General features: G+C 39.0%; 1 protein-coding gene across 21 annotated transcripts in view; it reads left to right on the forward strand.

The window, feature by feature from the left end:
• FHIT (fragile histidine triad diadenosine triphosphatase) overlaps positions 1 to 24,336 on the forward strand; it is a 1,487,995-nt gene that overhangs the window by 692,643 nt on the left and 771,016 nt on the right. For all 21 annotated transcript variants that reach the window (XM_021933567.2, XM_017954322.3, XM_021933552.2 and 18 more), the window contains one exon: positions 1,367 to 1,486. In XM_021933567.2, coding sequence (XP_021789259.1) covers positions 1,384 to 1,486 — 103 coding nt within the window. In that variant the 5' untranslated portion in view covers positions 1,367 to 1,383. The remainder of the gene's footprint in view (positions 1 to 1,366; positions 1,487 to 24,336) is intronic.

The following is a 24,336-nucleotide window of genomic DNA, read 5'->3' on the forward strand; positions in this document are numbered from 1 at the left end:
GCTCTCCCAGGGCGAGCCATCCTCCAGGAACCTTTGTGTTCAGCTATCCAGAAGCTCCCTAAACCTGTTCTTCTGGGTTTTTACAGAGGCTTCATTATGTAAACATGACCGACTAAACTGTTGACCATTGGTGATCAACTTCACCTTTAGCCCCTCTCTCCTCCTGGGAGATTGGGGAGTGGGGCTGAAAGTTCCAGTCCTGTAATCCTGCATTGGTCCTTCTTGTGACCAGTCCCATCCTGAAGCTACCTAGACTCTTAGAGGCTGCTAGCTACCAGTTAATCATTAGCATACAAAAAGACATCACTTTGGAGTTTCTAAGGATTTTAGGAGTTGCATGCCAGGAAATGGGGTTGAAAACCAAATACATATTTTACAGTAAAATAAATAGTCAACTATTTTCTAATTTCATCCTTTTTATAATCCTTTCTCTGTTTTTCCATAGAGTGATCCATGTTCATCAATTTTGTACTAGGCTGTTCCTGAGTTAGAAAAATGAAATCGTTTTCTAGGGATGGTGTTTTTTTGTCATTTACAAAGTGCGTCTTAGTCATTCACAAAGTAAACTTTATTGTGTATTGGCATCCACCTGATTTAAAAGTCATTCCTTGGTGCTAGATGGATTTGGCTTGTCTCAGCTATGCCATGTGCCAGATTCCCTTCAGCTTCCCTTTCCTGCCCCCGGCCCCCCATGGCGTTCCCTCAAAAGGAGGACGCAGAACATTTCAGGTACCTTGCTGCTTTGTGGCCCTGTTACAACCAGGAATTGTTCTAGTTTTGAACTCCGTTTTGCTCCTTCCTTCCTTCCTTTTAAAAAAAATTTTTTTTCTCCTTAATTTTGGAGATTTTGCTAGAATAGTTCTCTGGGGGTGCTCATGTTTTTGTAATTGTAGGCAAGGTCAGACAGTGTTTGCACTTGCTGTAAATTGCTATTATATGAACACAAAACCATTTGAGAGAAGCATTTAAGAATTACAAGGTTTATAGTTAATACTTAATGAAAATTTTCAGCTTAGCAGAGATGACAAAATAGATGGGTAAAAATAAGTACCTGACAAATAGGGCCTTGTGGGTTTGAGTTAAGGTGGCACTGTGAAGTGCAGGGGGAGGAAAGGGGAAAGGCTGTTTTGTTGTCCAAGTGCAAACTTCTGCTTGAAAATTGCTAACTCTAATCAAGGAAACACTGGTAGGGAGAGTGGAGTATTTTAGAAAGACTTGCCCGGAATGCATCTTGGTGAACATTCAATGAGGAGCAATTTCAATGGCATCCTCTCTGCAACTAAGAATCTGTAGTAATGGAATTTGCTTTCTTTAAGGTGGTATATGAGCTGAGTTTCTTATTTGAATTCTATCCATTGTCTTTTAGACTTCAGCTGTGAGGACATGTCGTTCAGATTTGGCCAACATCTCATCAAGCCCTCTGTGGTGTTTCTCAAAACAGAACTGTCCTTCGCTCTTGTGAATAGGAAACCTGTGGTACCAGGACGTATCCTTTTTTATCTGGAGAGGAAAAATAAAAGTCTTCTGAGCCTAACCAGCCAAATGAATATAAATGTAAGATTGGCCTCCAGTCTGTCCAAAAAGGTAAAGAAAGAATCCATCTCCCTCCCATTTTGGAGACACCAGGTAAGATGTTACACACATTTATTCTGAATCCAGTTGGTGGCACCAGTAATATGCTTGATCAATGTTGCAGAACTTCTGAAGAGAGTTGCTTAGCAACCGTGGCTTTGGAGGTGAATTTTTGCTTGACCTTTTCACTATCATAGCTGAGTAAATAAATAGGTGCTTCTGAAATGAGCCCAGTGAATATCACGGGCACTTGGTTTTCAACTTATCTGTTGTGAATTTTAATAGTAGCTTGGGTGGTGCCTTTGTGATGTGGAAGCAAGATATGTGCGGATTTGAGACTGACTTTGTTGCTTTACCTCTTGGAGATCATTCAAGTTGTGCGTTTTATTTAAATTTATATATATAAATATACTTACGATTTTTTTTTAAAAAATTAGGACCTGAAATAACATTTTCTCTTGGGAAAAATGCGAGCTTGTAGATCATCGGCCAGTGTCATTGGTGGGTAGAGTTGTTTTATTTCCCTCTGACCACTGAGTTGCGGTCTTTCCTCCTACAGACTTCAGCAGGAGCTTTATTCTTTTGCGGTGGGAATAACAAGTATTGGTGAAATGCTTGGGGAGTTGTTTTTATGTTGTTGAAAGTATCACCCCGATTGTGTGCATATGAATTTTGTACTGACTCTTCAGGATGTTTTTCTCTTTCCTCCTTAACTTAGTTTACCAAGCAGAAGGCAACAGAATAAAATTTAATATTTTCAGATAATAAGTATTTTCCACACTGAGACACGATTTTGCTTTGAAATGAATTTCTTAGTAATTCTGAATGTACAAATATGCCAAGAGGTTTTTCAGAGTAAGCTACATGTTTTTTTCAGTGAAAATGTGGAAAGTACTTGAGAACTTCATGAATAATCTTCCTTTCTAGCCATGTAACTATTGTATGCTGAAAAAAAAAAAAAAAATACAAATAAGAAAAACGTGTACCAAAAGATAATTGTGATTGTATTATAGACTCCCAAATTTCTGGAATCCAAATTCTAGTCAAATAAATTGTGTTAATTTAGAAAACCAATAAGCAATAATCTAGTAAATATGTAAGTTTTTCTTAATATTTAAAACTCTTCTTTTAAATGTATAAAATGAGTCTAAATAATATTAGAAAACTATTTTCTTCTGTTTATTGAAAAAAGTACTGGAATGATTTAGAAAGGCCCTAAAAAACAGAACAGTTTTTTAAGTTTAATGCCAATTGTGTATTGAATTCTTTTAAAAGACCTGAATTTCTTGAAGTAACATTTTATTTTGCTGTAAGTTTGTGGTGGGCTTTTTCCTTTGGGGTTTTTAAAAGCAAAATGTCTGTAAATTAAGGTGTTGAAAGAATATGATTTAAATGCCATCTCTCTCTACGTGCCAGCTTTAATTGACTTTTAGAAAAGAAATAAAGGGACCTGGGATGAAAATGTGAATTTAGACAAGATTTGTTTGTCTAAATTCACTCTCATTCCTATGAAAATGAGAGGTCACAGATGCACTACCTTTTTTTTTTTTTTTTTTTTCTCCTTTTGAGGCAGAGTCTCACTCTGTAGCCCAGGCTAGGTTACAGTGGCGCGATCTTGGCTCAGTACAATCTCTGCCTCCTGGGTTCAAGCGATTCTTGTGCCACAGCCTCCCAAGTAGCTGGTACCACGGGCAGGCGCTACCACCCCGAGTTAATTTTTGTATTTTTAGTAGAGATGGGGTTTCGCCATGTTGGCCACTTTTTAAAATGATTAATAATGGAATGAACTCCTCTTTGTAGTTTTTTTTACTCATATCTTAAGAGTGACTTGATTTTTCAGACTTTTTAACAAACTCAGAAAATGTGATGTATAAAACCAGGGCATATGTGAGTTTGAACTCAAGAAAAGTAGAAATGTCTATGTTTAGGAAAATATCTGTAGTGTGAATAGTGCGCAAGTAGTGAATACCAACTAGTTTCTTTCTGGATGGCACTGGTGTTGCCGTTTGGGAAATGAACCCTGTTCAGTTACTATATATTTGAGTAAATACTTGGAGAATATTTTATTAAAATTAACACACTTCAGTTTGTTTGGAAGGTAGCAAGAAGGATCCAACCTTTTCTGATTATAAGAACAATGAGAACCGGAGCATTTTTAAAATCAGTATACTCTTTAAGGCTAATTAACATCTGCACTATTTAAAACAGTCTCAGGCCAGTAGACAATGTATTCAGACAATCCTTCTTATGTGATGATTTTGTAACTTTTTATTTTACTTTACCTTTATAAACTCTGCCATGTTACAACTGGGAGACACATCTTAATAAGGTACTCATTTGCTTGCGGAAAGCTCTAGACTTTTGTCCTGAGATTTGAGAATGGAGGATGTGGATAGCTCTGTCCACTAACATTTCATAAATAAACGGTGAGATGTCTGGAGTGGGCTTTTATCTTCCTCCAGTGATCTATCCTGCCTGCCCTAGTCTAGCCCTTAGGTGTGGTTCATGTAGATTTATGATGTCTCCCTGCCTCTGGGCTTTTCCAATCCAGCCTATAACTTTATCTGAACCACAGCCCTGACCATATCATTCTTCTCTTCCCTTGTGAATAAACCAATAATGAATGTCTGTTTTTTGAGGATAAAGTCCAAATTCCTTAGAATAGTTTTTAAGGACCTTCATTGTACTGGCTCAGTCTCCCCTCTTTCCAGCTGTTTCCTGAATATGTGTTGTACTATCCCTTTACCATACTTTCTCCTGCCTCTCGCCTCAACTGGAGATTCTCCCCATCCTTTTCATTTCAACTGAAGTGCTTTGATAACTGTCCCACCCTCCTAGGGAGAAGAACAAAAACAAAACCAAAAAACCCTTTCCTCTTTGTTTGTGACACTCACTTCCTTATTCACATGTTGATTCATTCAACACTTTATTACTGAGCTCATACTCCGTTCCAGGTACCATGACCAAACACATAGTCCAGTCTGCCTCATATCTGAAGTATGTGCATCCCTATTTCTCTCTGCACCGAGTCTTTCCTTCCTATGGACGGGACCTGCTCTTGCACATCTCTTTTTCCTTAGCATCCAAATGTACTATGTTCACTAAATCTAAAGTGAGACTGGAAACATCAGAAGCATATGCATTGTTCCAGTTAACAGAATAGGGAGACAGGGTGTGCTGAAATCCCACCTCTTCCCTATTCCCATGCACAAGGCCAAGTCTTGTCACCACTTTTTTCCAGATGTTTCAGTATCATGTCCAAGCTAGGTTTTCCCAGCTTCCCCCTCATCCTTTGTCCATTACAATTCTGTTTACAAGTGTGTGAGTGTAGGGAGTTAAATCTAAAAGCAGTGAATGAATTGATGGCAGATGGGAAAAGATTCTTTGCCATTTCTTTACATGTTAATTTGTGAATGGACCAATCTGTGTTTTAAGGGCAGTGTATTGGCATCTTTATGTAAAATGAAACATTTTGTTTTGTATGTTTGATGAATTCTTCTTAAAAATGGCATTCAGGTGCCCTTTGGGGAGTGTGCCATTCATGAGAGACTTGTAAATGTCATCTTTGAACTTGTGGCTCTTATAACATTTTGCTGCCCCCCACTAACACTTATTTCTTATGACTTTGCTCACTGACTTTTTCATAGCTTTCAGAGAAAGAAAAAGAACTGTCAAATCAGGGGCCAAAGATATGCTTTTGAAGCAGGATGGTTTGCTTCATTCTCAGAACAGCCACTTCAGTCCCTCCTTGTTCCCACCTGAAGCAAACACTTCTGTTCCTTGCCAGCACTGTTTAAAGCCTATTGAATAGGCTTTGGCTTCTGTGGTGCAACACTTAGAATAATATGTCAGAATGTCTTTAATCCATTAATTTCTTGTTACTGGAAAATGCTTTTCAGAGTTTCTTGGTGATAGAATCATTTTGAAGAGTACACATTCAGAATTCTGCAGCAAACATTTTATTCATGTGTCTCAGTGCAGCCCAGCTATTGTTCATGGCTTAAATAAATTTGAACCATTATGGCTAATACTTCTCCTTACCCCTCTTCCCTTTGCTTTGTGCTGTGTCTATCTCTCTTCTTGAGTTCAGCATGAAAATGAATTTAAACATCAGTGGTATCCATTTGAAGACTGGGGCTTTTGTTGTAAATAAAATTATTCATTTGTTATGTTCTGTTGTTTTCAGCAGAGAGTATATTGATCTCTGCATTGCTATTCTGAATGGCGTAAGGAGCTGCAACATGAGGGAGACACAGCAACATTTGTGGATGAATTGAATAGGGTGTGTGATGACAGACAGAAACCTTGCTCACTGATCATACTGTATTCTACAAATCATTCATCAAGAGTTTATTGAATCAGTTATTAAAAAGAGCAGATTTTTCCAACCAAGACCATCACACGCAGAATGTTACCAGGGCCAAACAACATTAGGATGATGCATGGAGGGACAGCCTTACAAAGTATATTTGTGAGAGAATTAGACTAGGTAACTTAAAGAACATTTCTGCTGACACATTAGAAATAAAAAGTTTGCTACAATGCAAATTGTGCTCCAAGATCCAACTTCAAAAGGTAAAAAAGAGAACTCTGACAACTGTCTTTTAATACAGAATATTGTTAATGTTACCAGGGCCAAACAACATTAGGATGTTAATTTTCCCCAAAGAGCAATGTTAAGTTTCCCCAGTTTTCAGACTGTTACCATGTTGAGTGCTCCTGAAATAAGTGGAAAAATAATAAAAATAGCTTCATTACTTAACAGTGATTCTTACCAAATAGATGCTATAGATAAAAGCGCCCTTTTAGTCGTTCCATAAAAATCAGAAATATTTGTCATTTCCTCAGTGGGTTGTAATCTTGTGAATCCCTTTAATTGTTCAGGAAGCTGCAGTTATTAGTGATCTTCCATTTCTCTAAAGAGTTTCTTTTTAAACCTTCCTGTACAAGTAAAATGAGCACAAGCACTATTTTAATATCTTTATTGCTAAAGATAGGTTTTTGCTCTGAAAATTGCCCTAAGCACATGTCTTGTCTTTGCTCTGTGCATGCTTGTTGTATATCAGTCAGCTTAAGCTTTTGGAGGAGAAATGTTCAAAGACAATCTTGCTGTCTGATGTAATGGGGCAAGTTGGTTTTCTTGTGGTCACATTTTTTTCTTGACTTCATTTGGCAGATTGTTGTGTTCAAAGACATGCATTTAGCAGTGATTGTGAAGTTGGAGCTTTCTTTTTCCTACTTCTGTGGGAAAGGTTTCCATATGAATGCGCACCTACCCTTGCGTTATTAGAGTACATGGCCACCAGCTAGAAGCAGCTTCTGATAGTATTGGCCAATGGGAACAAAGGAAGTTATTGGATGCTTTCATCATTCGAAGTTGACAAACATCTTTTTTCAATGTCTAAAATGCACCACAGAGAATCCTGCCAACTCTCATTGTAAGAGAAACTTTGTGTGACCATCATCCATCTTGACTTGCCATCTAAAGAATTACGATGCAGAAAACAAATTCATTTTATCTCACATACCAGCTGATCAGTTGGTAGTGAGCTGCCAAGGTTGAGGACTCAGGCTGCACGTGGGGTCAGAAGGCAGTAACTGTCAAGGGCACTAGAGGGGAAGGGGAAGCCCTCCTTGCTAGTCTCTTCCTCTCTCAAGTTTATTTTTTGTTCCTGGAGCCGAGACTGACATCTTTATTTTTTATCATAGACAGAATGATGGATTGTTGTAACCTGACGCTGAAGGAATTAAGTAGGTACTTTGTATGTGTGCAAGGAAGGTTTGAAATTGGATGGAGAAAAATGCATGGACTTTGTGCACTTTGCCCTGGCCCCTTCAAAATGAAGGTGACATACCCATGAAACACTGTTCCTGAGGCATGTACGTGTTGGTCTCTAGACCTCATCTGGACTACTTCCTGCTATCTGCCTTCTCTTCCTTGACTCTTCTGGCTCATTGCTGCCTGCTCTCTGCTGAGGATATGCACGTACAAAGTAGCCTTGTGGTTCACTAGGTCACTGTTGCTTAATGACGGTTTTAACTGTCTTTCCTTGATCTTGACCTGTCTTCAACACTAGGGTTACCCTGCTGTGAATGGGATGGGGTGCGTTGGCCTGACCTGATTATGCATCACAGGATAAAAATTCAACTGTCATTTTCATCAAGTACATTTCTCAGAATTGCATAAAGGCTGTAGAGTCACTTTTACAACCAGAAATGCATATCTTTACCATCTGCAGATCTACACAGAATATAAGTCTGTTAATGTAGGTGTGTGTTGGGGGAGAGGGATATTAGGGATGTTCTTTCTCCAATTCTAGCAAATGGTAGAATGATAATTATATGTATCTAGATAACACTTTGAATATTAATCATATTGCTATCATGGGTATCCTGTAATGTGGAAAGCTGTTCAAAATTTCCATTTATTTCCACAGTAACTTTTTCAGGTTGTTTTAAACTGTCATGATTAACAATTACTGAACTCTGTTCATTATATTCTGGGCATATTTTTGACCTGCTTTCCATGCAAGTCATCAGATTTTAAGGAACATGAAAAGACTGGTCATGGTGTTGCCGGCCTCGCACTTGCTAAGGAATATAATTATAAGTAATGAATGGAATAATAATACATCATTATTTATGAGACGTGTCATGTAATTAACTCAATGCAAAATATATTCTAATTTCCATTTGGAATGAAAATAGGTTTGTTTGAACATCAGTAGGTAGTTACTGATTCTTATATTTTCATGCACATATCAAGACTGTTAAAATCTACTGAGTACATATAGTGGAGTTTTTACAACAGTCAAGATAGCTTTCTTCTAATAGAGTCTTATGTATATTCCTTATTTTTATTATATATACATAATTTGTATATGTGTTCAACTCTTAGAGTTAGCATAATTTATATTTATTGCAAATTAATGATCTAATTTATTTACTTAGCTACCATTTCCTTTCTCAAACTAATTAACTGAAAAAATAACCATAAATTTGCAAAAAGCTTCTGGGCACAAATCCTAAGTTGGACTTATCCTTAAAAACCTCTACAATACCAGATAGCTGAAGTGGTTTGCAATCTAAACTATCTTTATGAGACTTCTACTACAGGCTTTAAATATATTTCAGGAGACTTGGTTTAGCTTATATCTATCTGCAGTTGGGGGTCAGGATATGGGTGGATAAGTCTTAGGCAGTGGAGTTAGTTATGTTTATGTGTAACAATTAGTATGACACATGGTACTGACCAATATTAAAGGTGGTTCCTGAAAGCTCTCTGCTGTGCCAGACATCAACATATTAATTTCTGCATTGTGGGGATGTCTGGAGAGTCCCAGGGGAGGAAGCAAAGAGATGGTGAGCAGCATGCAAGGGTAGTAAGTAATGCTTCTGTATTTCAATATTTTCATAACAGGAATGGACACGCCAGTGCACATGGTCTCTGTAGCAGCCCAGATTTTAGAGGGAGAAAACAGATGGAAGAAGCTCCTTTATATCCCTAAGACCAAGCATGTTTTTTGTTCTTCAAGACCATTAAGTCAAGCATAGTTGTAGACTTGCTGATGAATTAAAACCAGCAGAACTCTTTCTTTGTATCAAATGGTCATCTTCCTCACACTGAACTTAGCCTCCTAACACTGGTTTAAGGGAAAGCTTACTTGTAGCATGGAGGATACTGAGGCAATGTTCTTTCTTTCCCTTTTGTATATGTGTTTGGGGTAACTGTGGCAGTGGAGAGTATATTTATGCACATATAACTAATATCTTACATTAAAATAATTTAAAATAATTAAAATTGTATTTTATGACTAACAATGCATTATTGGAGTCAATATTTTGTTTCAGACAGGCACAGTAGTGCACACCTATAATCCCAGAGTTTTGGGAGGCTGAAGCAGGAGGATCACTTGAGGCCAGGAGTTTGAGACCAGCCTAGGCAGCATAGCTAGACCCTTTTCGACAAGAAAAATTTATTGGCTAGGCGTGATGGCATGCATCTGTAGTCCTAACTACTTAGGAGGCTGAGGTAGGAGGATTGCTTTAGCCCAGGAGTTCAAGGTTATAGTAAGCTATGATTTGCACCACTGCACTGTAGCCTGAGCTGTGGAGCAAGAACCTTTCTAAAACAAAAATTGTTCTATCCTCATTGGCCTATGAGTGGTTTAAATGGAAAAGCTGAGGCACAGACCAATGGTGGCTCTAGTTCATGGGAATCTGGGCTTTACCCAGGACTCTTGATTCTCATTCCATTGTTCATTTCACCCTCTCTGGTTGCATTTCACATATGCTGCAAAAATCTATGTACTGTGGGGTGGGTGTCCTGAGAAGTTCTTCTCTCTAGAGTTAAAACCTTTCCCATTAGCCCCACTTTCTAGTGTTATGTTTTCCTAAATCTTTACTCTGCCGTTTATGTTTTTATGGGCATTTTGCTGTTTGTGGTTTTATTATTTTATTGTAAGCTTCATTATCATTTAAGAATAAGACCAACCTTAGTGACTTCTGAAAGTCTAGAAGGTTTAAGCCTTACTCTCCAGTGCCATCTATATAAGGCCCAGCAGTTTATTTTGGCTAGCAGCGTAATTTGCTCTGAGATAAAATGAGTCCAGGAGGAGCTAAATTCATCTGGCTCTCCAATTTTTCTTTTTCCTGATAGGTTTCGGAATGCCTAAAGTTATCAAGAGTTCTTTTATCTTTAAGATTAATTTCCAGTTCAAGAGATTTGTGTGCTAATACTTTAAAAAGTTAGCCATGATACCCTTCCATTTGCCAAAGATGATTGCTTTAATAGTTGTTAAATAAGATGTGTCAGGATAAAAATAAATCAACAGGAATTACATTAAAATCTGGAGTGTTTCACATGCAGAGGCCTAGAATACTAGTTAGTAATTTCTATTCTGCTTAGGGAACAAATGACTCTAGAAGCCATCTCTCAGGGAGTCCTCTCTGCAGTAATGTAATTGAAGTTCAGGAGTGCAGCAGATGTTGAGTGAAACTTTTCCTATTTCCCTGGAATAAACAGCTAAGGCCTAAGCAGGAAGGCTGACATTTGGGGGCAGATGCTCCCCATATCCACATTACTGAAAGGCAGCAACAGAACCATTCCTACCTCACCAAACCATACCTCCACGCCCCCAAACTGCAAAGGGAGAGGATTCATGAGGATAAAGATCGACCGATGAAATGAGGAGTGTTGAGATGCTTTCTTCTTCCCTCTTCTGGAGTAATTACTCCCACTGCCTTGAAAGTCACATCCCTCGGGGGATGCTTTCCACAAAATGACACTGGCATCTTGTTCCCCGGCTTGATGCTACGAAGCTGTAGAACCTGCAAGCTGACGCAGGCACTGTCACGATCTGGGAGTGCAGGGAGGTACAATTGCTTTTGGAGAGCTTCCCACGTGCTCTGTGGAGTTTGGAATCGTACATGAGGGCCCAAGAGTGCTTGCTTCTCATCTTTGCATTCCTGAATGTAGGCTGGGGCAGGGGAGGCTTGTTGGCGAGGCCTGTAGTAGCAGAACAAGAACTCACTGAAGAGGAGTAGTGTTCCTGGGAAAAAAGATGAAAACAACTTTTCTACACTATCCCGCCTTTTCGGTAGCCCTTTGAAGAAGCCCAGAAGAACCAACCTCAGCAGGTCCCCTGGTTCCTGTAAATGACCATGAATGTCAGAGTAGAAGGCAGGCACCACTAGGTTGCTCAGGTAGATGTTGGGCCAACTGATGTGCTGGCCTATCCAAAGAGGGGATTGGGTCATGGAACACCGGCAGATCTAAAAGGGAGATATGGCTGTCCTTTTGTAAATGAATCCTCAGAAACAAATGGGGGCAAGACTTTACTACCTTCCCAAAGAAAACATGCCTGTTAATTCACCAGTGCAGATTACCGTATTTGCAGAGGCTCCCAGCAAATGGAACTGGAGCTAGACCAGGGACACTTACCTGTCACCTGTTTGTCTTTGTGTGCATGTGTTTTGTGCATGTGTATGTGTGTTTCATTTTGTGTTTTTGTTTTTGAGACAGAGTCTCACTCTGTCACCCAGGCTGTAGTGCAGTGGCGCAACCTTGGCTCACTGCAGCCTTGAACACCAGGGCTCAAGTGATCTTCTCACCTCAGCCTCCTGAGCAGCTGGGACTACAGGTGCAGGCCACCACGCCCAGCTAATTTTTGCATTTTTTTGTAGAGATGAAGTTTCACCATGTTGCCCAGGCTGATCTCAAACTCCTGAGCTCAAGCAATCCACCTCAGCCTCCCAAAGTGCTGGAATTACAGGCATGTGCCACCGCACCTGGCTGCGTGTCACTTGTTGACAGGCAACCTGTTACCAAAGACCACTCTGCCTTTAATGCTAGCATAGCTTAGCTTCACTATGGGGAAAACATTTGTAGGGAGCTCTAAGTAATAAAAGTTGCATCTCAAGTCTGTGCTTGGTAGGATATAAAATTTTGATAGAACCAAGACAAGAATTTTAAAATGGAGAGATTTACAATTATGGAAAGTGACTACATAGTTATACATTCTGCCCGAGATATTGTTAAAGAGCCAGAAAGGGATTCAAGGTAGGGTGGCTGAAAAATGAGGGCAAAGAATATAATGGTAGCATGTCTTTGTCCCACTAAGTTGAGATTCTTCAATTACTGTTTACACAAAGAGATGATATAAATCTTAAAGAAAAAAAGGGGTTGTCAGTCAATACCACATTAGGTAGGATGTGATTGCTTTAATTTTTAGAGTCAGAATCTTGCGTATATTAGATGGTTGATAAATACTTAAGGGATAAATTTAATTTTGGTTCAAAACAGGATGGTTAGGTAAAGGAATATTTAATTATTAAATATTTTCTGAAGATCTACTATATGTCAGGTTCTTCTCATCTTTTTCATTTCTGATCTAAATTTGGCATGCTCTTAAGCCAACAAAGTATCAATGTAAGGATTAAATGCTATTGGAACTTTTTTGCATGGCAGCAGCCAGAGTGAGCCTATTAAACATGTTGAATCTATGTCACTTCTCTGATTATCCCCACAATGGCTTCCTACCTTCCTCTAACTAAAGCCAAAGTTATCACAGTGATTGACAAGGTTCCTACTTGCATTCCTTCATCCACCCCCTGCCATCAACCATTGCCCCCTCTGATTTCATCTATTACTATTTTTTCCTGTAGTGGGTTGAATGGGGATCTCTCAAAAGAGATGTCCGTATCTCAATCCTTGGAACCTGTGAATGGTACCTTATTGGGAAAGGAGTCTTTGTGGATGTGTGAGTTAAGTATCTCACCTTGAGGTGGGGAGATGATCCTGGATCAGCCAGGCAAATCCTACATCCAATGACAGTGTCCTTATAAGAGTGAGACAGGGAGATTACATGGAGAAAAGGAGGACACAATATGATCGTGAAGGCAGAGATTGGAGTGATGTGGCCACAAGTCAAGGAATGCTAACAGCTGTCAGAAACTGGAGCAGCAAAGAGGGAGTGTGGCCCTGCTGACACCTGGATGTCACACTGCTGACCTCCGAAACCATGACAGCATCAATTGCTATTGTTTTAAGCCACCTATTCATGGTAATTTGTTACAGCAACTACACACAACTTTCAAAGCTCCCCACATTCGCTCTGCTCCAACCACACTAGATTCCTTCTTGTGCATTGAACATTCTAAGCACACTGCTGCCTCATAGCCCTTGAACTAGCTGCTGTTCCTTCTTCATGGAATGCTAATCCCCCAGATGTACATATGCCATGTTCACTCAACTCCTTCAGACCTCTATTCAGATTGTGCTCAAATGTCACAGAATAGTCTCCCATTATCTTAAAATTGCACTCCCACCACTTAACATTTCTTTGTAGTATTTATACACTAAAGTACTATATAATTTATTTTTGTGTGTGTGTGTGTGTGTGTGTCTCAGGCTGACTAGAATGTGAGCTCTGTGAGGGTAGGGATTATTCTCTGGTTTATTCATGAATGCATCTCATCTGCCTGGGCAGTGCCAGGCTCATAGCAAGTGTTCAGTAAATATTTGTTAAATGAATATTTGCTAGATGAATGACCCTGGTTGTCCATGTTGGCTTTTCAGCTCTTTAGACAACGGTCCTCATTTAACAAGTAGAATAATGTGGTTAAGTTCTCACACCAGGCAGTACACTGCAATGGTTAAGATAGTGTCAACCTGGATTCTATGTACCTAACACACATGCACACATGGTTGGAGACGTAACTAATATTCATCATTCCAAAGTGGCCTGCTTTGAAAGAGAGAGAAGTAACAGGTGGTTTGAGCATGAAAAATACTCAACCCCTCCCATGCCCAGCACAGTTTTCATAGATTTCCATGTGGATTCCAGCCAGGCTGATGAAATCAGTTCTTTCCCTGGCTGAGAGAAATCAAACAGAAGGATTTGATAACTCATCAGCTGGTGAGCTTTGATTTCCCAAGATTGTATATGCCACTGTCTTGCCTTCCTCAGGAAGTCTAGAGCAACTATGTAAGCAATTTCTTCAGTTTAGTCAAGTTTTTATGGCCTTATCATCTTGGCTTCTCATGCATACAGGTTGCCTTACATAACATGTCCTTTTGTAGATCTCTATTTCTTTCCGATGATACCTTTGCTGAAACCTTCCAATTTATTATTTCTACAATAATCAAGGCAATTTCCATTAGACAGTTTGTTTATTCATTTATTTCCTAGAATTGTTTAAAAATGATTTAAGGTGACTATGATAAAGTATAGTAAGATTAAGTGCTTTTAAAAAAAGCAAATTACAAAATTCAAGAAGTAGTAAAAGGAAAGTAAGATGGACCAAAAGTGAGATTAGTGCATCAAATAGATACAAAATAATTATATACTTGCTAGAGATAGTGATATGGTTTGGCTGTGTCCCCATCCAAATCTCATCTTGAATTGTAGCTCCCATAATTCTCACGTGTTATGGGAGGGAGCCGGTGGGAGATAATTGAATCATGGGGATGGTTTCCCCCATACTGTTCTTGTGGTAAAGAATAAGTCTCACAAGATTTGCCGTTTTCATTAGGGTTTCCCCTTTCACTTGGCTCTCATTTTTCCTTTGCCTGCTGCCATGTAAGATGTGCCTTTTGCCTTCTACCATGATTGTGAGACATTCCCAGCCATGTGGAACTGTGAGTCTATTAAACCTCTTTTTCTTTATAAATTGCCCAGTCTTGGGTATGTCTTTAGCAGCATGAAAACAAACTAAAACAGATGGGTTACAAAGTTGGCCCTGAGCTTTCTAGCACCAACCTAAATAAGGAAAGACCATCCATTCTTGAGGTAAAAGTAGGCTGATTGTTCAGAAAAATGCAGAAATCTGCACAACACCAGAGATCAGACAATTTTCTGTGAATTCTTCCTCAAGGAGTTGATGCCAGAATATGTAATTGACAGCATTCTCAAAACATCCTTTCAATGCACATGGAGGCTCTTTCTCAAAAATATGTTCTGAGTCTGGTACTCAACATCTCTACTACTCCTGCCAAATCTTGTCTGAACTGGGTGCAGTGAGCTCTCGGGTTTCCTTGTTTATCATTCCCCCAACTGCAGTCTACCACTATCCATCCTCCAGTCTACCACTATGCAGCTGACATAGATTTTTAAAAATACAGAAACAAGAACAGGTTGTTCCTTTGCATTAAGAACTTATAGTTGTTTCTGGATGGGCATGGTGGCTCACGCCTGTAATCCCAACACTTTGGGAGGCTAAGGCAGGTGATCACTTGAGGTCAGGAGTTCGAAACCAGCCTGGCCAACATGGTGAAACCCTGTATCTACTAAAAATGCAAAACTTAGCCAGGCATGCTGGTGGGCACTTGTAATCCCAGCTTCTTAGGGGGTTGAGACACGAGAATTGCTTGAACCCAGCGGGGTGGAGGTTGCAGTGAGCTCAGATCATGCCCCTGCACTCCAGCCTGGGCAACAGAGTGAGACTCCATTTCAGAAACAAAACAAAACAAAACAAAACAAAAAACACCTTCTGGTTGCTGTTGCTGTTTCTTTCACTTAAAGTAAAATCTGACATCCCTTTGACCTTCATCTGCCACCCTCTGACCTACACAGGGTCCCTGATTTTCCTCCTTCCAATTCCTGTTCCCTTGTCATCACTTACACACAGAGGCATTCCCTGACCCTACCATAGAACTCAAACCATGGAAACGATGGTTACAAGGCTCTCCCAGTCCTGTTTCTGGCATTGCTGAATGTACATGGGAGAAGAAAGAGCTCTGCTTGCTAATGGCGCTACTGCCTCATTTACTGTCTTTGGGTACAAAACATTTGTACTTGTCAAAACTACAAACGAGCTTTGGACAGGGAATTGGAGAAACGTATTTTATTCCCATATGGGGAAACTTAAGTCATTTATTCTTTTTTGTTTCATTTGCTCATATGAAAATAAAGGTATTTTCAGCTATGAAGCCAGGTATTTGCCTGCCTCCTGGGCTCTTCTGAGAGAATTAAAACAAGTTGATACGGAAGTCAGAAGAATGAATAAATTTGGCATATTGGAAGCATGGTATGATAATTATAATTTTGTCATTGTCCAGTATCCTGATGCCCTGATGCCTTAAGGTTGATCAAGGGCATGGGTCTGGGAAGGGGCATTTTATAATGGTAGCCCTAAATTTGTAAAACTGAAGCTTAAACGGAATTAAAAAAACATACTGCATTTCCATGTGAGCATCACATAGCAACTGGAAAAACCCAGACTCAATTTTAAATTACTCATTTAAAAATGGCATTAAAATAACACCCTGGATTTAAAATAAACCAAAAAATTTATAGGCATTTGATATAAGCCTTTTTCCTTTTTTTCTCTTCTATGAGGCATGGTATTAAAAATCAAACTCAACCAAGTAAACACACTCTATTATTTCTACTGTTTTTGGTACTTGGGAAGAGATAGGTGTGTGAAAAATGCTGGTGTTCATTCATGGGTTAGAGTTGCTTTGCCGTAGTGGTTTTAAATTAAACCCTCAGGGGGTTTAGATGAGTCTAGATGCTCAACTCCCATTAACCATAATGGGAGTTACTGTACGTGTCTCACTCCTCGACAAACAACATTGAAAAATGACCCTCTAACACCAGGTTAGTGTCCTTCTCTTTGAACTAATTTTAATGGATTTTTTTTTTTAAGTGAGGCATCTCTGCAATCCTAGGGGCAATGAGACTACCAACAATTCAGCAATAAGCAGTAGAGCTTCATTTTGGAGTGTCCAGCCTGTACATGCTGGGAAGATTTGGACTAGGACTGACACGCTCTCTAGACTAGATGTTTCTCTTTCATTTAGTTTCAAATCGCACTACTGTTCTTTTTTTTAAATCTCTTTCATCTGTAGCTCAGCCTCCTGATCTAATCCGTACACAGGAGGTACTCAGCATTAACGTAGTTCTGATACTACTGAAATGTTATGGAGAAAAGGAATTACAGTTGATCCTTGGAGAGCACAGGTTTGAAATGCGTGGGTCCACTTACGTGGATTTTTTTCAATAAATACATTAGAAAACATTATTGGACATTTATGACAATTTGAAAAAACTCAAACTATATAGCTAGAAATATCAAAAAAATAATAAAGGTATGTCATGACTATATGTAAATACTAGTCTGTTTTATCATTTAGTAGCATAAAATAAACACAAGCAAGCTTAAAATTTATTGAAACGTAGGCACACAAACCAGTCTGGACGTGGTGCCACTTGCAGTTGAGAGGAATATAAACAAATATAAAGATGCAGTATGAAATCATAAGTGAATGAAATTAACTGTAGTACGTACTGTACTAAAAGAAATTTGTAGCCACCTTGTATTGCTGTTGTGGTGAGCTCAAGTGTTGGGAGTATCTGCTTAAAACTCCTCACGACACTAATCATCTCCGAGTGAACTGATGATCACCCCAGTAAATTGTGTTTCACAGTAAAAAGTGATCTCTCATGGTTCTCATTTATTTTTCTTTGTGTGTGATGCATACCATAAACCTGGAATAATACCATGGGAGTTATATGAAGGGTCACCAGTGATGCTGGACGTGCTCCCAAGAAGCAAAGAAAAGTCATGATATTACAAGAAAAGGTTAAATTGCTTGATGTGTACCCACAGTTTTAGACAGATGATTCATCTTGTAAATAGATGATGTCAAGTTATGGTATCTATATATAGTATAATACTGTAAATGTATTTTCTGTTCCTTATGGTTTTCTTAATATTTTCTCTAGCTTACTTTAAGAATACAACGCATAATACATAAACAAAATATTTGTTAGTTAAGTGTTTATTGGTAAGGCTTCCAGTCAACAATACTCTACTAGTAGTTAAGTTTTGGGAAGTAAAGTTATATGTAAATTTTCAGCTATGCAGATGGAGTGTGGTACAGGATCACTTGCCCCTTAATTGTTCAAGGGCCAACTGTAAATATATTCAAACTATTTGGTATTTTTAATATAATACCATAATATCAATAGCAGTCTACTAATAACCAGCGGATGAATTGCTTGACTAAATAAATGTTTTGTTTAAATTATATCTATGAAGCTGCAATCTAGTTTATATCAAGTGTAACCCATTTTTAAACCTTTCATTTATTTTTTCTAATCATAAGAATATCTGCCCACTGTGTAAAATAAAAACCATATATAATTTTATTATCCAGAAATAACCTTTGCCAAAACTGCAGTTTATTCCTTTCTACTTTTTTCTTTGTTCTTACATATTTCTCTAGAAAAGAGAAACACTTTATAACATGATTTTAACCTACTTCATTGTTGACATTTTTCTGACATTTTAATATGTATATAAAAGAATTTTTTTTTTCTTTGAGACAGTCTCACTCCATTGCCCAGGCAAGCGTGCAGTGGTGCCATCTCGGTGCTCACTGCAACCTCCATCTCCTGGGTTCAAGTGATTCTCCCGCCTCAGCCTCTTGAGTAGCTGGGATTACAGGCCACCATGCCCGACTAATTTTTGTATTTTTATTAGAGACAAAGTTTCCCCATGTTGGCCAGGTTGGTCTCAAACTCCTGGCCTCAAGCAATCTGCCTGCCTCTGCCTCCCAAAGTGCTCGGATTACAGGCATGAGCCACCGCACCTAGCCTATGTGTAAATGAAATTTTTAACGATGGTATAATATTGTGCCACATGAATCTACTATAATTTATTAGTTATTACTGACTTTTCGACGTATGTGTAACAAATATTTTGGTACAGGATCTTTGGTAATGTTTCTGCTAAATTTCTTCAACTGGAGTCATTTACTTGCTATAATGTTACGTGGTGTTTAAATTGACGAATATTCCCAAAGTTATTGTTTACTAGCACTGCATGAGTGTACACATCTTATAAACTTCAAGAATTAGGTTTTTTGTTTTGGCCTATCCTTTGCCAAGTTGATAGGTTTTACATATCTCATTGTTTACATTTTATTATCTAATTGCTAGTAGAGTTAACTTTTAAACATATGTATACATTACCTTTATCAATAAGTTACCTATGAAGGTGCTTTGCTTCTTTTTCTATTGAGATATTTTTTAAAGCCCAATGCGTTAGAGATCTTTTAGGAATTAACCCTCTACCTATCATATTTGTTGCAAATATAGTTCCTTTTTTGGTCCCGGCCTCTTCAGTTTCTTTAAGATGTTATTAACATGTAGAAATGTTATCATGGTTATGTCAACTTGGTCATTTATGAGTTTTTTCTGTTCTTGTATGCAAAATCTATTCTGAGAGTAAATATTTATGTATAAATCACAAGAAAATTCTTGTGATTTTTTGAATGAGTTTTCTTTTTTCTCATTTTTCTTTTGCTAGTCTACTATCACCAACAAGTTCATGGAACTTCATAGGCATGCTTTAAAAATTCACTGTATTTTCCTGGCCACCCTTGAGGAAGGTAAAGAATACTATTCCCAAGTTTATAAATGGAGAGACCAGGACTGTCATGATGAACCGGGCAGTATGGTTCTAGAAGCACAGCAGTGTTTTCACATTCTAACTAACTTCTTTACAGAACTCCTAAGTTGGTCTTTATACTATTATTTGCTAGTTTCACATGTTTCCTGCATAGGGGTAATATTGAAAAGACAGATCTTGGGGATTGTGGCATGACTATAATGTGTCTTCTGAGTCATAAAATGTACTATATTCAACATGATGTTACGCTGCTGTTTTACATTCTAGATTATGTTTAATATAATTCTCAGATAAATGCTTTCTGCAATATTGTAATTTCTTAAAAATGATAAGCCATATATGGCAATTCCCAGTTAACCAGGTCATTGGACTGAAGACCATCCTCTGGCCGTTGATGAAGAGCAAAAAAGCCATAGTAATATCAGTGGGTCACCTGCCTGTGGTTCTAGGGAGGTGGGTGTAGAGAGACACAGGAAGTAGCTACTAGTATCCTATGATTCTGATGCTATCTAGAAGACAACTGATATTTAATGGAGGGAATAAAACTTCTAAGAATATGTGAAAGGTATAGTAGGATGTAATGGAAGGATTTTACATGTATTGCATCACATATAGAAATAATATAAATCAGAAAGATATCTACAACAAGTTCTGTGTTCTCAAATCACCTCCTGAATGACATTTATCAATTTTTAAAACTGAAATAGATAAAAATTTGCACAAGTAAAAATATATTTAACTTAACACTAAAATGACATTAACTCTTGAGCCTTTATAACTATTCACCCACTTTTTGTCATTAAGAAATACCTTGGAATTTGTCAGCTTAACAACTTCTCGACATGTTTTTATAGCCAAAATGCAACAGAAATTACATTAAAGAATTTTCCCTGTCTGATGTGACTTTGAACATGAAAGGGTTTTGAAAGAATGCTGCTATCCATCCTCAGAGGAGTAGAGATCCAAATGATTATGTTATCTTAGCTCCCAGGAAGTTGAAGTATGTATCTCAATTGATTTCTCAATTTACTGAAGCCTCAGTTATAACTATCCTTATTATAACATGGGTGTAATTGATCATTTTTGCTCAAGTGATGCCTGTCATTGTCTCAGTTGTGAGAACGTACAATTCAGTATAGAGAGGTTACTCTGTGGCAGAGATGCTTCTTGCAAAGCCAGGTCATCATTTTATTTATTTATCTAACATATAACATTTATGCTACGAGATTATTCTAGGCATTTGACAAATATTCATTCAACACTCATGAGCAACCCTATCAGGTGGGTACTCTTGGTATCTCCATTTTATAGATGAGAGCATGAGATAATCTGAGCTAAATGGATCTAGACCAAACAGCTATTAAGTGGTAGAGCCAGGTTTCAAATCTAGGTGGTCTAACTCTAGAGTCCTTTCTCTAGACCAGTGGTCCCGGAGGCCCTGAAGGTCCCCAAGACCTTTGCAGAATTTGTGAAGTAGTTCCTTTTCCAACTATCTATCTATATGAGGCCAACTTCTTCCTATGCTTTAGCGAAAAGACATGATAGATTGTACACAGAAGCAGAAATATAGATGCAATTATCTTCTATTAAGCCATTCATTAGAGATTTGTCACTCTTCACCCTAATTTTTTTTGTTTTAGAAAATATTATTAAAATATTATATTAACATGTGGGTTTATTATTTTAAGTAAATGAATATTTTAGAATTTTCTCAGTTCTAATTTGGAATTAAATAGCAGTAAATATAGTCATGTAAATTCAAGCTCTTTGCTGAAGTCAGTTTTTCAACAGTGTAAAGAGGTACAGTTTGTGTACCTCTTTTGTGGTACACAAACCATAGAGGTGAGGTCCTCTGAACCCACAGCATGTTTCCGTACTCCTTTGTCTCAGCTCCAGATTACCCTGCCTTCCCCATTATTTTAACTTTAGTGTTCATCTAAAAATATGAGCCTTATTTCCTGAAAGCAAAGGTGATTTTTGCATACCCAGAGGCAGTATCTGTGGGTTGAGGAATATAAGCTTAGCAGCTCGGGGTCTGGATGTGAATCCAAGGTCAGCTGTCTTACAAGAGCAAGCCCTGGGAATTACTTAACCTAGGTTTCCTTCAGTTACCTTATGCTTCAAATGGGCGGTAATAGTATTTACCCAGTGGGATTGTTATGAGGATCATATGCGTTAATATATGCAAAATGCTTAAACTGTCTCTCATGCATATGAAGCATTCAAATATAAGCTCCATTACTGTTAAGTTTCTATTGTTATGAGGATTGTAGAAGAGTCTAATGTGATTTTTGTGTTCTACACGTTTTCTTAAAGTTTCTCTTCTCATTTCTGTGAACATTTTTTTTTTTAAATTAAATCCCAACTTTCCCTTTGTAGATTGTTTTCCAAAGCAGAGCCAGGTCTATGACAGTAGCCTTGATCTTTATTGTGTCGTTAGTTCTCTTTGGGGTGAGGTTGCTCTTGAAATGTATTTATCTTCTTGTAAGCCCATAAATACTGATGTTAATGGTATTTAACATCCTCCTCCCTGGACGAATCCCCTCAATTGCTTGCAATTCACATCCCGTAAATGTACAGATTTTCCTTCCTCCTCCTTCCACCACATCAAGTGGTGCTATTTGTGTCCTGTGCCAGGGACAGAGGCAGGATCTCCTGCCTTGCACTGAGCTCTGCAGCCTTCCTGCCAGCTGCAGTACACATCACCTCCCACTCTCAGGCCCACTGTTGGTTTTCTTCCCAGCTTCCACTCACGCTAGGATGGAATATTACCCTCTTATAATGGCTTGTTTATCTAGCAGCTCCCCATTGGCTCCAGGTCAGAGGCTTTCCTCCAGGCACCACTCCGCTCCTGCCTGTTCATTTGTGGTACCCACTGTCTTGTCTGCCTTGCCTCACCTTGTCGGTGGTAGGTCACTGTCTCTCCAGGGAACGCGGTAACCAGCTGCCTTTTATCTAGTGAGGCGACCTCTGCTCACATGCTCTTGTGACAGATTACAGCCTGGCTTCCCACCAGGGACTCCTCTGAGTGAGACACCAAAGGCTGTTGTCAGTGTGGCTCTTGGCGGGAGAGTCCTCAGTGTCCAAAGATACCCTTAGCATTTTCATGTGTTTGTAGGAACGTTTTCATGTGACTTCTGTTTCTCCTGATGGATCTGGAAAGATTTCTCTCCTCTCAGAGACTTCTAGGTTGTCTTACCGACATTGAAGGCAAAATGGCTTATGATAAACACTGGAGGATTTTTGTCATTGTTGTTCCACCACTTATAACTCTCATTTTTATGATTTTTTAAAACTTTATTTTAAGTGCTGGGATACATGTGCAGCATGTGCAGGTTTGTTACATAGGTCAACATGTGCCATGGTGGTTTGTAGCATCTACCAACCCATCACCTGAGTGTTAAGCCCCACATGCATTAGCTGTTTATCCTGATGATCCTTGTCCCCACCTCCTCGACAGGCCCCAGTGAAACAGGGAAGCTCCCTTGACCACTTCGCAGGAGGGAACTGAAACTGCTCGTTTCACTCAGCCCACCGCTGGCCGCTCCTCACAGGAGGGAGCGTGCAAGGAAACGAGTGTGGGAACCGGAGTGAAGGAACACTGGAACTGCTGGCTGCTTCTCTCCGGCGGGAGCAGGCCCTGTGCAGACCCCATGGCAGCGTCCAAGTGTGTTACAATGCTCTTTTAGCCTTTCCATCCACAGACAGCTTAAGTGTTAGCCAGCTCAGTGAAGAGTCAGTGTGACAGCCTTTTTGGGTTTCCACACCCAGTGCATCCTGAATTCTTGTCTGGCGTCCAGGAAGAATCAGGTCACACAGACAGATTGAAGGGTAGTGTGTGCAGAGGATTTTATTGGGTGATGAAAGTGGATCTCAGCAGGATGGGGAGCTGGAAAGGGAATAGAGTGGGAAGATAATCTTCCCCTGGAGTTCGGCCGTCCCTGGCCAAACTTCTCCCCAACCTAGTCTCCAGTGTCCAACTGCCTCTTGTCCTCTCAACGTTCAGACACTTCTCTTCTCTCCTCTCCTTCTCTGCTCTGAGAGCCACTCTACTGCTTTTCTGCTCATGGAGCCTGGGGTTTGGGGTTCTTATGGGCACAGGATAGAGGGCAGGGCAGATCAGAGTGGTCTTGGGAAAGGCAGCATTCAGGCACAAAAACAAGCATGTCTATTCTCATTTAAGGCCACAGGTCCAGGCTTGAGAGTAGAGACCTCGCCAGGGACCCTGCCCTCCTGCCTCCTATCTGTATCACCAGTGTGTGGTGCTCCCCGTGTCCATGTGTTCTCATTGTTCAGCTCCCTCTTATAAGTGAGAACATGTGATGTTTGGTTTTCTGTTCCTGTGTGCATTTGCTGAGGATAATGACATGGACAAAGCTGGAAGTCTGGAGGATTTTAAACTCCAAAGGGAATCTTATCTTGGGTAGTCTTAACTGAAAAATATATGCCTTTTTATGTAGGGGAAAATTATTTTATTATTAAATGTTTTGAACTTTGCTTATTTGGACAACTCTTTCTGCCAATAAAGTTAGAAGTTGACTTACAAAAATAGAGTACAACACATTTATTTTTACTATAAGTGAGAAATTGAGGCCAAAGGAAAATACCTGGGAAATTCCATAGGTGGTATGTGAATATAATATTCAAATAAAAGTACATAGAATTTAAAAATTTCAAGCTCAGTAAAGTTGAAAGAACAGTTCAGTGATCACCTGTTTATCTCTCACTGAGATTCATTAACTTTGACATCTTGATATATCCGTACTGTGTCTCTATAGATACTTCCTTTATGCCAAACTGTCTAACAAACAGTAGTCTGCTGCAGATGTTAGGACACTTTACTCC

The sequence above is a fragment of the Papio anubis genome, chromosome 2 (assembly GCF_008728515.1).
Source record: "Papio anubis isolate 15944 chromosome 2, Panubis1.0, whole genome shotgun sequence".
Taxonomy (NCBI): domain Eukaryota; kingdom Metazoa; phylum Chordata; class Mammalia; order Primates; family Cercopithecidae; genus Papio; species Papio anubis.